The sequence below is a fragment of the Cetorhinus maximus genome, chromosome 7 (genome assembly GCF_964194155.1).
Source record: "Cetorhinus maximus chromosome 7, sCetMax3.hap1.1, whole genome shotgun sequence".
Lineage (NCBI taxonomy): Eukaryota > Metazoa > Chordata > Chondrichthyes > Lamniformes > Cetorhinidae > Cetorhinus > Cetorhinus maximus.
This window is the reverse complement of record NC_135885.1, coordinates 4778862-4792645: the sequence shown is the minus strand read 5'-3', so window position 1 is coordinate 4792645 and position 13784 is coordinate 4778862. Positions and strand designations below refer to the sequence as shown.

The 13784-nt window shown below is 51.6% G+C and overlaps 1 protein-coding gene across 3 annotated transcripts in view; it reads right to left on the bottom strand.

The window, feature by feature from the left end:
• pde2a (phosphodiesterase 2A) overlaps positions 1-13784 on the bottom strand; it is a 279683-nt gene that overhangs the window by 94949 nt on the left and 170950 nt on the right. For all 3 annotated transcript variants that reach the window (XM_078544965.1, XM_078544967.1, XM_078544966.1), the window contains exons 10-12: positions 10986-11027; positions 6859-6927; positions 5476-5606 (exon numbers count right to left, since the gene is read on the bottom strand). In XM_078544965.1, the coding sequence (XP_078401091.1) occupies positions 5476-5606; positions 6859-6927; positions 10986-11027 (242 nt within the window). The remainder of the gene's footprint in view (positions 1-5475; positions 5607-6858; positions 6928-10985; positions 11028-13784) is intronic.

The following is a 13784-nucleotide window of genomic DNA, read 5'->3' as shown; positions in this document are numbered from 1 at the left end:
CCCCCTCCCCCCACCCCCACCCCCACCCCCCCCCAACCACCCCCCACCCCCCCACCCACCCACCCCACAACCACCACCCCCCACCCCACCCCCCCCCCCCCACACCCCCCCCCCCCCCCCCCCCCACCCCCCCCACCCCCCCCCCCCCCCCACCCCCCCCCCCCACCCCACCCACCCCCCACCCCCCCCCACCCCCCCCCCCCCACCCCCCCCCCCCACCCCCCCCCCCACCCCCCACCCACCCCCCCCCACCCACCCCCCCCCCCCCCCCCCCCACCCCCCCCCCCCCCCCCACCCCCCCCCACCCCCCCCCCCCCACCCCCCCCCCCCCCCCCCCCACCCACCCCCCCCCCCCCCCCCACCCCCCCCACCACCCCCCCACCCCCCCACCCCCCCCCCACCCCACCCCCACCCCCCACCCCCCACCCCCCACCCCCCCCACCCCCCCCCACCCCCCCACCCCACACCACCACCCCCCCACCCACCCCCCCCACCCCACAACCACCACCCCCCACCCACCCCCCCCACCCCACAACCACCACCCCCCACCCCACCCCCCACCCCACAACCACCACCCCCCACCCACCCCCCCACCCCACAACCACCACCCCCCACCCCCACCCCACAACCACCACCCACCCCCCCCACTCCCCCACCCCACAACCACCACCCCCCCACCCACCCCCCCACCCCACAACCACCACCCCCCACCCACCCCCCCACCCCACAACCACCATCCCCCACCCCCACCCCACAACCACCACCCACCCCCCCACTCCCCCACCCCACAACCACCACCCCCCACCCACCCCCCCACCCCACAACCCCCCACCCACCCCCCCCACCCCACAACCACCCCCCCCACCCCACAACCACCACCCCCCACCCCCACCCCACACCCACGCCCCCACCCCACAACCACCACCCCCCACCCCCACCCCCACCCCACAACATTGTTTGAATCAAAGCCATTTCGGCTGCATCTTGCAAGGCGATGACACCCAGTCAAGCATTTCCATGGAAACGCCAAAACGCCGGGCGGAGTTTTATGCCCCCCGCCCACCGAAGTCAATGGGCCTATGGAGGGCTCTCTGTGTTTTCCAGCTCCACCTCCCCCACCCCACCCTGCGGGGCTGTGGAACTCCACCCCCACCCCACCCCCCCGTCTATAAATCTGAAAGGGAACGTTGAACAATAATTTCTCCATCTTCCTCAGCGTGGCATTGCCGAGGAGGGCCAGCGTTTATTGCCCCCCTCGGACTGCCCCTCCTCTCTTATCCCACAGGAGAGAAAGGGCGCCGATGCTGGTCGGTTGGCAAGCCGACTCTGATTGGCCGAGGCGTTGCCGTGGAGAAAGCAACGGGGGAACTATGGCCTCCCAAGCCCCCCTTCCCTCCACCCCCCGGGCAATCAGCACTCTTTCCTCCCGTCATATATAAAATCCCTGTCTTTTGTAGTGAGCCAGCATCTCGAATACAACCGAGTGGATCGTTAGAGGCCATTTCGGAGTCGACCGTGTTGCTGTGGGCCTGGAGTCATGTGGAGGCCAGACCGGGTAAGGCCGGCAGATTTCCCCCCTGAAACGGCCGAGCGAGGCCACTCAGCTCGAGGGGCACTTAGGGACGGGCAACAAATGCCGGCCTTGCCAGCGACACCCACGTCCCATCGAAGAATACGTTTTAAAAGTTCCAGATGTACTTTAATTCGCTGAATTTGAACTTCACCCATTCCCCTCCCACCCACCACCCCACCCCCCCCACCTCCCCAACCCCCGCCGCTGCCAGAATAGGGGGTCTTGTGGTGCAGTGGGGAGTGTCCCTCCCGCTGAGCCAGAAATTCCAGGTTCAAGTCCCGCTCCAGGACGGGATGGTCCAGGAAGACGCGTCCATAACTCAGCCAAACAAGGTCGATTATCAACCTGCAAATCCTTCCAACACACGCCGATGGGAGGCGGTGAGAGACGGAGGGATTCCTGGTCAGCCGCGCGATGGAAGGAACGTTAGAGCCTCTACCGTCGCCATCACTATCCCTAGCTCCGGACTGCAACATGCATGGAAACATGTACGTTACCACGGCAACTCGGACTCCGAGCGAACTGAAACATACATGCAGGCTCCAGATTAACAGTCCAGACTCTGAGTTACTCGTCTGGTAACGTGGCCGCTACCCTTCTCGGAGAGGGTGGCATCTCAAGGCCCTCATACCGTTTACAGCTATAGTCCCAATAATATCCCAGCCTTTTTACGCTAAGGTATCTTATTGCGGGTTTAAGGAGACTGCATTTATGTATCACCTTTCACATCCTCAGGACATCCCCCAAAGTCGTCACAGCCAACGAAGTACTTTTGGAGGGTAGTCGCTGTTGGAATTTAGGAAGCGCAACAGCCAATTTATGCACAGCAAGATCCCACATACAGCTATGAGATAATAAGACCATAAGACCATAAGATATAGGAGCAGAAATTAGGCCATTCGGCCCGTCGAGTCTGCTCCGCCATTCAATCATGGCTGATAAGTTTCTCAACCCCATTCTCCCGCCTTCTCCCTGTAACCTTTGATCCCCTTACCAATCGAGAACCTATCTATCTCGCTCTTAAATACACTCAATGACCTGGCCTCCACAGCCTTCTGTGGCAATGAATTCCATAGAATTAATGGCCAGGTAATTTTTTTTAACTGATGTTGGGTGAGGGATAAATATTGGCCAGGGCTCTGTGGACACATTCTCCTGGTCGCCTTTGAAAGAGTGGCCAAGGGGGTCTCTTTGTGTCCACCTGAGAAGCCAGACAGGGGCTCGGTTTAACATCTGTAAGCATTCAGGGGGAAGGATCCCGGGGTTTTAGAGAATCTCCCTGGGAGAGACTGGGGTTTGAGTGGGGGGGGGATGGTGGGGCACTGAGTCTTTGATTTCTCCGAGGGCAGAGGGAGGTGGGAGCCCATGGTGGGAACCTGGTCTGTGTCTGTATTCGGGTCGGGTGGATCTGTGCTTTGATGTGAACCCCATCCGCTTGGCCTGACCCTGGAATCAGGCCTGGTTAACATTTAATTCATGGCTCTAGCGTTAGGCAAACAGCTGTGGCTCCTCTGTACAATATAGAAACATAGAAACTAGGAGCAGGAGTAGGCCATTCGGCCCTGGGTCAGAGATTGGACACGGCCATGAGGGGTAGGGGGTGATCGTGGCGAGTCCTGATGGGCCCAGAAACAGGCGATGGGAAGACCATTGCCCCCCAACACACCCCCTCGCCCACCCCACCCGCTCCCCGTGCCTCTCGTGGATAATCCAGAGATCTAACCCTTGTCCGCATCTGAGCATTTGCCCGAGGGCTGGATCTTACAGGGCACCTTGGTCCCCGCAAACACCCCACCCTGAGGAATAACGGCTGACCCCCAACCCCACCCCCACCCCCTGTCACTTAACAGTCAACTGGCTGGAGGCGGGGTTTCTGCCTCTCAGGGACAGGAAAGGTCCCGGCCAATTGGACGCTCAGCAGCTCTGTGGTCCCAGCAGCGCCAGGCGGGAGTGGTGGCCGCTCCTGGGATTACAGGCAGCCCCCAGTGAGGTTGGGTGGGGGGGTGCACTGGACACCGAGGTCAGTTGCGGGGGTGGATTTCGTCAGGGTCAGGCAGGCAGGCCCCAGTGAGGGGAATGAGGTGGGGTGGGGGTGGGGTGGTGGGGGTGGCCTCGAAAGCCTGGGGGAGAAGGTAAAGGGGTCTTGAGGGGTTGTGGGGGGGGAGCTGCCTCCAATGAGCCCAGGGGATACTGCCCCCCCCCCCCCCCCCCCCACCACCACTGCAACCCCCCCCAACCTGTCCAATACCAGGCCGCGCAGCTAAGGCTGCTGGGCTACCCACTTGGCCTGGGCCTCCCCCTGCTGCGGGTCAAATAGCGGTGGGGGGGGCCATGGATTGGCCATTTAAGGTCCTGAACAGGCCCAAGGGCGAGTCGGCCCCTGCCTGACGCCTTCACTGACCGCGTAAAATTCCACACAGGTTGGGGTGGGCGGGTAGGCAGGGAAAAGCTGCCCGCTAGGTTTTACCAGGCCACCCGCCTTCAAACCCACTGGCGGAACAGAGCGTAAAATCCAGCCCATAATTCCCGGATGGTCAGGGCTTCCCTGGGGTCTTTGGGCTGTGGTGGGGGGGGGCGGCGGGCGGGGTCTACATCGACTAAGACCGGGTCTCGCGAATGTCTGTTTTATGTCTATGAAATGAGGTTGGAATTCTGCTCCAGAGTTGGGTCTGTGAGGCTGGAACTTAAGAGGATCGAGGCAATGACCATTCAGATGACAGCCTCAACAACACAGAGAGGCACAGGTTGGAGAATTTGCATCGTATTACACCCAGTGTACAGGCCATTCAGCCCAACATCTCCAAAGCTGGTGTTTTTTCTCCACATGAGCCTCCAACCAGCCCCTCTTCATCTCACTCCCTCAGCCTATCATAGAACCATAGAATAATACAGAACAGGAGGGCACTCGGCCCATTAAGTCCATCCTAACTCTTTTGGAGACCAATCCAATCTCCTTTTTCTCCTCGTGTGTTTATTTGGCTTCCCCTTAAACAGGTCGTTTGTTAGGACACGACTCGAGTATCGCTGGAACGAGAGACATGTTGTTGAAGCTTTTTCTCTTGCACTCATCAGGACAAATTCAAGAATACCAAATTTCAAACCATCACACAGTCCATACGACAGGAGAAAAGGGTGCTGATTGGTTGGCATGTCAACTCCGAGGCAATGCCCTGGCCAACCAGAGTTGACTTGCCAATCAATCAGCACCCTTTTCTCCGGTCATATAGATTGTGTGATGGTTTGAAATTTGCTATTCTTGAATTTGTCCTGGTGAGTGCAAGATGAAAAGCTTCAACAACATGTCTCTCTTTCCAGTAATATTTGTCTTAACTGCATCTATACTATGCACTTCAACCAGTCTTTGTGGCAACGAGTTCCAACTCCTCTCTGGGTAAAAGATGTTTCTCCTGGACCCTCAATTGGATTTATTAGTGGGTTATCATATATTTACGACTTCTGCCTGGGACACTTCCATAAGTGGAAACATTGGGTGAGATTTTAACCCACTCACTTGTGCAGAATCAAAATTGGGCCCATATATTTCCTATCTCTACCCTCTCAAACCCTCCTAGAATGTTAAAGGCCTATAATTAGGTCATCCCTTAGCCTCTCTTTTCTAGAGAAAAGAGGTTCAATCTGTTCGATCTTTGCTGATAATTATAATGTCCCTGTTCTGTTATCACCCTTGTGAACAGTTTTTGCACCTTCTCCGGTGACTGTCTCATATGGAAAGCAGAACCTGTGAACAGTTCCCCAAGTGTGGTCCAAACAAGGCTCGAGACGAGTTGAACATAAACTCTCTGCTTTTCAATCCTAATCCTCCAGAAATTAACCCAAGTGCTTTGGTTGCATTTTTTTTTTTATGGCCTCGTTAAACATTTCAATTGTGACGTTGTACTCACTAATGGCCTGATCGCTTGTTAAATGCACAGCCCATGGCGACTACCTGCGCAGTTGCTCTAGAGATGACAGGAACGCACAACATGGAGTAAACCTCGAATCCTAGGATGTTGTTGAGCTGCTGATGCTGCTTCTAAAACAAGATTGGAAAGAAACGTGAAAGAAAGAAGGAAAGAAAGAATGTGCATTGCTATAGCACCTTTCACAACTTCTAGGCATCCCATGGTCTTTACAGCCAATAACGTAGGGGGAAGTGGTGGTGTAGTGGTGGTGTCACTAGTATTCCAGAGACCCAGGTTAATGAGCTGTGGACAATGGGTTCAAATCCCACCACAGCAGTTGGTAGAATTTGAATTGAATTAATTAAAGAACATAAATCTGGAATTGAAAGCTAGTCTCAGTAATGGTGACCATGAAGCTATCATTAATTGTTGTATTAAACCCATCTGGTTCACCAATGCCCTTTAGGGAAGGAAATCTGCTGTCCTTACCCACAGCAATGTAGCTGACTCTTAACTGCCCTCTGAAATGGCTGAGCAAGCCACTCAGCTCAAGGGTAATTAGGGAGGGGCAACAAATGTTGGCCTTGCCAGCGACACCCACATCCCATGAAAGAATAAAAAAAATAACCAATTTGCAAATGGCAGTGAGATAACGGCCAGATAAGCAATTTTCATTGACATCTGTTGAGGGACAGATATTGGCCCAGGGTCCTGACTCTTCTTCCTAAATCAGGGGGAGGCCATTCAGCCCTCTCAAGCCTGTTCCTCCATTCAATTAGACCAGGGTTGGTCCATATCTTAACTCCACCACCCCACCTTGGTTCTATAACCATTAACTCAATAAGGTTTCACCCCATCTACAGCCTCAAGAATTCACTCCCTCCACCAGCAACGCACAGTGACAGCAGTGTGAACCATCTATAGGGTGCACTGCAGCAACTCACCAAGGGTCGGTCTGTATCTTAACTCCTTCCACCTGCCTTGGGTTCTGTAACTCTAACCAAGGCTCCTTCCAAAGCCGCAATCTCTACCATCTAGAAGGGCAGCAGACACGTGGGAACACCACCACCTGCAAGTTCCCCTCCAAGCCTGACTTGGAGATATATCGGCCGTTCCTTCACTGTCGCTGGGTCAAAATCCTGGAACTCCCTCCCTAACAGCACTGTGGGTGTACCTACACCACATGGACTGCAGCGGTTCAAGAAGGCTGCTCACCACCACCTTCTCAAGGGCAATTAGGGATGGGCAATAAATGCTGGCCTAGCCAACGATGCCCTTTTCCCACGAATGAATAAAAATCATTTTCAAAATAGACCTGCATGAGCTAGGAATCCCACGATGAATTGCTGGAAGGAAGACTGAAGAAGATGAGAGAACACTCACCGCAGTGAGGTCATTCAATGTCATCGATTTACTGTTTCCCTCTGACTGTTCAAATTCAGCGAATGACAACTGTCGAACAAGTTAGAAAGACAAAATAAATATGAGAGGCTTGAGAGTAACCAGGTAGGTCTAATATTCTCCTCCGCCTTCAGCCTCTTTGTCAGCCAATTGCTCATTAACTTTTCACAAGGGTAGCGGCCTTAATGAGTTCACAGAATCACAAAATGGTTACAGCACAGAAAGAGGCCACTCTTTCCACTGTGTCAGCACTAGCTCTCCGAATGAATCAATTCACCTCGTGCCCTCTCCCCGTAACCCTGCACATTCTTCCTTTTCAGATAATAGTTCAATTCCCTCTTAAATGCCTCCATCGAACCTGTCTCCCCCCAAGGCTCTCAGGCAGCAGAATCCAGACCCTCGCTGTGTGAGACAGTTTCTCCGCATGTCCCCATAGCTACTTTTGCCAATTACCTGAAATCTGTGCCCTCTGCTTCCTCAATCCTTTCGCCAGCATTCACTGATGCACCAGCACAGTATCCTCTGGCTGTTCACCTAGCTCGACACAGCTTCCGTTTAATCCCTCATGAACACAAAAACAACCTTCCAAGTTTTTGGTCTCACCTTAAGGCTGGTTGGGCACACTGACAAAGATTTGATCCCAGCTCATCTCTGACCATCCCTGCCAACCCTGACTAATAAAAACAAACTCAGAAATGAAAGTGCTGGAGGTAATTCTGGAAGAACGCATTGATTGTTGTTTCATGACCCCTGTTATTTCTCTCCTGGGTGACTCGCTGTCTGACGTGACTTGGCGATTAATCCCGGAGGCTCCGGGGCAAACTTGGAGGAGTTGGCAACTCAATCCTGTCCTTTAAAAAATTCTCACCTTGTTTTCCATCCCCACCTCGGCTTAACCCCTCCCAATTTCTGTAAACTCTGCCAGACCCACCTGTACAGGTACAGTGCCTCCAAAACTTGCTGACCCAGTCACAGCCCGATTTGGGACCTTGCCTGATTTGGGAGACACTGCACCTGTAATGTAATAAGTAACGTCATTTTGATATCAGTTGGATTAAGCAAGCGGACGTTGACCTCGGTTTTTAATGTCTCACCTGAAGGTTGGCACCTCCAACAGTGCAGCACTCCCTCAATTCTCCACTGAGAGCACCGGCAGAACGTACCAGCATATGAATATACGAACTAGGAGCAGGAGTGAGGCCACTCGGCCCTTCAAGCCTGCTCTGCCATTCAATAAGATCGTGGCTGATCTGATTGTAACGTCCCCGTCTATCCCTGATAACCTTTCACGCCCCCCTGGTTAATCAAGAGTCTATCTAGTTCTGCCTTAAAAATATTCAAAGGCCCTGCTTCTGCCGCCTTTTCAGGAAGAGAGTTCCAAAGACTCAGGAGCCTCTGAGAGAAAAAAAATTCTCCTCATCTCTGTCTTAAATGGGTGACCTGTTATTTTTAAACAGTGACCCCTAGTTCTAGATTCTCCCACAAGAGGAAACAACCTCTCCACATCCACCCTGTCAAGACCCCCTCAGGATCTTAAAGAGTTCGATCAAGTCATTTCTTAATCTTCTAAACTCCAGCGGATACAAACCTAATCTGTCCAACCTTTCCCTCATAAAACAGCCCGCCCATTCCTGGTATTAGTCTAATAAACGTTCTCTGAACTGCTTCTAATGCATTTACATCTTTTCTTAAATGAGACCAATGCTGTACACAATACTCCAGATGTGGCCTCACCAGTGTCCTGTACAACTGAAGCATAACCTCCCTACCTTTGTAATCAATTCCCCTCACAATAAACGATTACGTTCTATTACTAATAATTTCCTAACTACCTGCTTTAGCTGCATACTAACCATTTGTGATTCATGCACTGAGGCACCCAGATCCCTCTGCAGTTCAGAGCTCTGCAATCTCTCCCCATGTAGATCAAATGCTTCTTTTTTTATTCCTCCTGCCATAATTTGCTTTCTCAGAGTTGAAAGTGCCGCCCACGGACAGGGCTTACATTTCTATAGCGCCTTTCACGCTACCTCAGGGTGTCGCAAAACGCTCGACAGCCAGTGAAGTATGTAATGTTGGAAACGTGGAAGTCGTTATGCGCACAGCAAGATCCCACAAACAGCAATGCGATAATGACCTGACCATTTGTTTTTGTCACAGTGGTTGAGGGAGAAATATTGGCCAGAACACCAGGGGGGGAACATCCGCCCTCATCTTCAAAATAGTGCCATGGGGTCTTCTATGTCCACCCGAGAGGGCTTCAGTTCAACCTATAATCTGAAAGACGGCACCTCCGACAGTGCAGAGCTCCCTCAGTGCCCATGGGTCACGGTATAAAATAAGGGGTTGCTACTTTAAGACAGAGATGAAGGGAATTTTTTTTTGTCTCAGAGGGTCATGAGTCTTTGGAACTCTCTTCCTCAAGAGGTGGTGGTGGAAGCAGAGTCTTTGAATATTTTTAAGGCAGAGCAAGATAGATTCTTGATTAACAAGGGTTATCGGGGTGGGCGAGAGGTTATAATCAGATCAGCCATGATCTTATTGAATGACGAGGCAGACTTGAAGAGTCCAGTCAAAAAACAGAAAATGCTGGAAAAGCTCAGCAGGTCTGACAGCGTCTGTGGAGAGAGAAAGAGTGTTGATGTTTCAAGTCCGTATGACCCATCGCTGAGCTTGATCAGATATTGTCGGTGCGAGGTCAGTGCAGCACTGAGGGACCGCTGCACTGCCAGAGGTGCCATCTCTCAGATTACATGTTGAACTGAAACCCTCTTGGGTCATACGGACTCGAAACGTCAACTCTTGTTTCTGTCTCCGCAGACGCTGTCAGGCCTGCTGAGTTTTTCCAGCATTTTCTGTTTTCGTTTCAGATTTCCAGCGTCCGCAGTATTTTGCTTTTATCTTATTGAAGGGCCGAGTGGCCCATCCCAGTTCCTAGTTCGTGTATTCATGTGTCTGTATGTTCTGCCGACATTTTCAGTGCAGAATTGAGGGAGTGCTGCACTGTTGGAGGTTCCAACCTTCAGACGAGGCATAAAAACCGCGGCCACGTCCGCTTGCTTAATCCAACTGATATCAAAATAATGTTACTTATTACATGACAGGTGCAGTGTCTCCAAAAACTGGCAAGCTCCCAAATCGGGCTGTGACTGGGTCAGCAGTTTTGGAGGCACTGTACCTGTACAGGTGGGTCTGGCAGAGTTTATAGAAATTGGGAGAGGTTAAGCCGAAGGGTGTCAGCCTGGAATTTTGTGCTCAGGTCTCTGGAGTGAAACTCAAACTCATGCCTTCTGACCAAAAGGCGCGTGCGCTACCCATTGAGCTGCAAACAAATTCATTTACTGAACTCTAGGCAGAGAGAACTTTCCCTAGAATTGCTGTGTCGCAGGTTAACAACAACAACAACTTGTATTTGTATAGCCTCGTTAATGTTATGAAACATCACAAGAGGCTTCACAGGAGCACTGTAAAACAAAATATGACATTGAACCACATAAGGAGATATTAGGTCAGGTGACCAAAGGCTTGGTCAAAGAGGTAGGTTTTAAGGAGCGTCTGAAAGGAGGGAATCGAGGTAGGGAGGCAGAGAGATTGAGGGAGGGAATTCCAGAGATTGGGAAACAAGCAACTGCAGGCATGGCCACCAATGGCGGAACGATTATGATTGGGAATGCGCAAGAGACCAGGATTAGAGGAGTGCCGAGATCAGGGATGGTTAGTGGGGCTGGAGGAGATTCCAGAGATAGGATAGGGAGGGAGCGAGGCCGTGGAGGGACTTGAAAACGAGGGTGAGAATTTTAAAATCAAGATGTTGCTTGACTGGGAGCCAATATAGGTCAGTGAGCACAGGGATGATAGGGGATTGAGGCTCGATGAGAGTTAAGACACGGGCAGCAGAGTTTCGGATGAGTTCAGGCTTATTGAGGGTGGGGTGTGGGAACTCAGCCTGTGTGTGTTGAAATACTCAAGTCTAGAGGTAGCAAGGGCAAGGGATGAGGGTTTCAGCAGCTGATGAGCTGAGACAGGGCTGAGGTTAATAAGCAAATAGGTTACCAAAGCGAATCTAGTTCAGCTGTGATGGAACACAAGTCGATCACTCGAGAACTCACCGGAAAGGTGATCTCCTCTTCCAGGACCTTGTCCCCAACAACCTATTGGAAAGAGAATGGAAGGAATGAGTTAAAACATTTATTCAGAAGATCACCAGGTCACCACATACAGGAAGGATGTGACCACACTAGAGAAGCTACAGAGAAGATTTACAAGAATGTTGCCAGGAATGAGAATTTTAGCTATCGGGGAAGACTGGATCAGCCGATGTTGTTTTCTCTGGAACAGAGGAGGCTGAGGGGAGATCTAAAGAAGGTGTATAAAATTATGAGGGTTGTAAATAAAGTGCATAGATCTGTTTCCTCTACCAGAGAGGTAAACGCATAGATTTAAATTAATTGTTAGAAGGATTAGATGGGAGTTGAGTATTTGTTTTCACCCAGACATTAAAACCTTTCCTGATAATAGATTTATTGGCAGAATGCAGCATTATATGTGGCAGCCTCCTACACCTGGGTCACAGCAGTCTCTCTTTACAAGTACTCTAGGCACTTTTATTTTTAATTCATTCATGGGATGTGGGTGTGGCTGGCTAGGCCAGCATTTATTACCCATCCCTAAGTGCCCTTGTTCAGAGGGCATTTAAGAGTCAACCACAAGGCCAGACCAGGTAAGGACAGCAGATTTTGTTCCCTAAAGGTCATTAGTGAACCAGAAGGGTTTTTTACAACAATCATTTCATGGTCACCATTAGACCTTTAATTCCAGATTTGTATTGAATTCAAATTTCACCATCTGCTGTGGCGGGATTTGAACCCGGGTCCCCAGAGCATTACCCTGGCTCTCTGGAACCAGTCCAGTGACAATACCACTATACCACCGCCTCCCCTTTTAGTGTAATTTTGCAGTGCCCTTAACCTGTGTGTCTTAACAATATAATTAATATACCGTTAACGTTCACTGCCTGAAAGGGTGGTAGAGGCAGAAACCATCACAATATTTAACAAGTGACCTACGGAGCTGCAAGAGCTGGAGTGCTGGGGTAGGCTGAATAGCTCTTTTCCTTCCAGCACAGGCATGATGGGCTGAATGGCCTCCTTCTATACTGTAAATTCTACGCAAGACCATCATTTATTGCCCATCCCTAATTGCCCTTGAGAAGGTGGTAAATCACCTTTCTGGGCGCAGTTGAGCATGGAGCAAAAAAATCCAGCACTTCGGTGCACGTCTGGGACCACACCTTGGCCAGACCGGCTGAACCAGATCTGTTCTTACAAGAATCCAGCAGTTTCGGGTGACTATTAGGGATCAAGGTTTACATGGTTGGCGTTCTTCCACCTATGAGAGATGGTGGGAGTGCAGCCTCAGAGCTTGGGCGAGGTTAGCTGAGACCACCAGCCGCACTGCTTTCAATGGCTTAAGAAGCTGACTGTGGAAAGATGAAGTCTACCACAGGCGCCACACGTGAAGTTGTCCCTTGCCGGTGGCGCGGGGTGACCTCCGCTACACCGTCGGACGTGCTGGAATTGGGGTGAGACGTTAAACTGAGACCCTCCCTGCCCCCTCGGGAGGATGTAAGGAGGCACTGTTTTGAAGATGAACAGGGGAGTTGTCCCCTGCGTCCTGGCCAATATTTATCCCTCAGTCAACTTCACAAAAACAGATTATCATTATCCCATTGTTGTTTGTGGGAGTTTGCTTCGCGCAAATTGGCTGCTGCATTTCCTACTTGGAGCATCGCTGAAAAAAGATATTTTGTTGAAGCTTTCTAGTCTTGCACTCATCAGGACAATCACAAGAACACCAATGTCAGGGGAAGCAGCAACTTTCTCATACAGTATAAAGTTGCTGCTTCTCCTGACGTTGGTGTTTTTTGTGATTGTCCTGGTCAGTGCAAGACAAAAAGCTTCCACAAAATGTCTTTTTTCAGCAAAACCCAAGCTCTGCGCTACCAAACGACTATTCCCTACGATACAACAGTGACCACGTTTCAACAAGTACTTCACTGGCTGTAAAGTGCTTTGGGGAGCCCTGGGGTTTTGAAAGGAGCTCTGGAAATACAAGCCCTTTCTTTTTAATGAATCCAACTGGGTAACAAAGTGCCAGCTGACCACAGGGAGTCAGGATGCCTGAAGGGATGGACCAGTGGCTGGAATGTCGGGGGGAAGGGTGCAGTTCCAGGCAGGAGGTCGTATGTTCCAACCTCTGGGAAAGCACGCGGCCAGGGTTGGAAACTGGAGCCTTTGTCTGAACCCCACGAAGGCAGGTGTTGAAACTGAGTTAAAATGAACCTGGGGATCTGCAGGACTGTTGGAGGCTTACCTTGGTAAGGGAAAGAATCCTGTCACTGCCACTGTGTCTGGCCTGGACTCTCACTATGAGATTGAGTCTTAACATAGCGGAAAACTCCATTGTTGAAAAAGACCAACCACTTCTCAGGGTGAGTAAGGATGGACAATAAATGCCAACCTTGCCAGCGACACACACATCCCAAGTTAAAACCTAAAAGACATTGGGCAGAATCGTCCTAGATTTGCACTAAGTGCGGTAACAGTGGGGGCAAAGGGCATTTTGCCCGTTGGCTACAATGGCAGCTTTTTTGCGCCATATTGTCCCATTCCCGCCTCATTATGCAGCCACGGGAAACACACCGTCTGATTGGCCCGGCACACCGTTACCTCACCGCTTCCTCACACAGGGCACCGTCTTTAAACTGCAGCTCCATGCGCACACTTCTCAACGCTTGCAGCCCAGGAGGACACCAGTGAAGACATGGCCCCAAAGGCCAAGATGGGTGCAGCATCCCCCCTCCGCCCCGATTCATTGACGCATCCCTGGGACGCCTTCTGGACGCCATG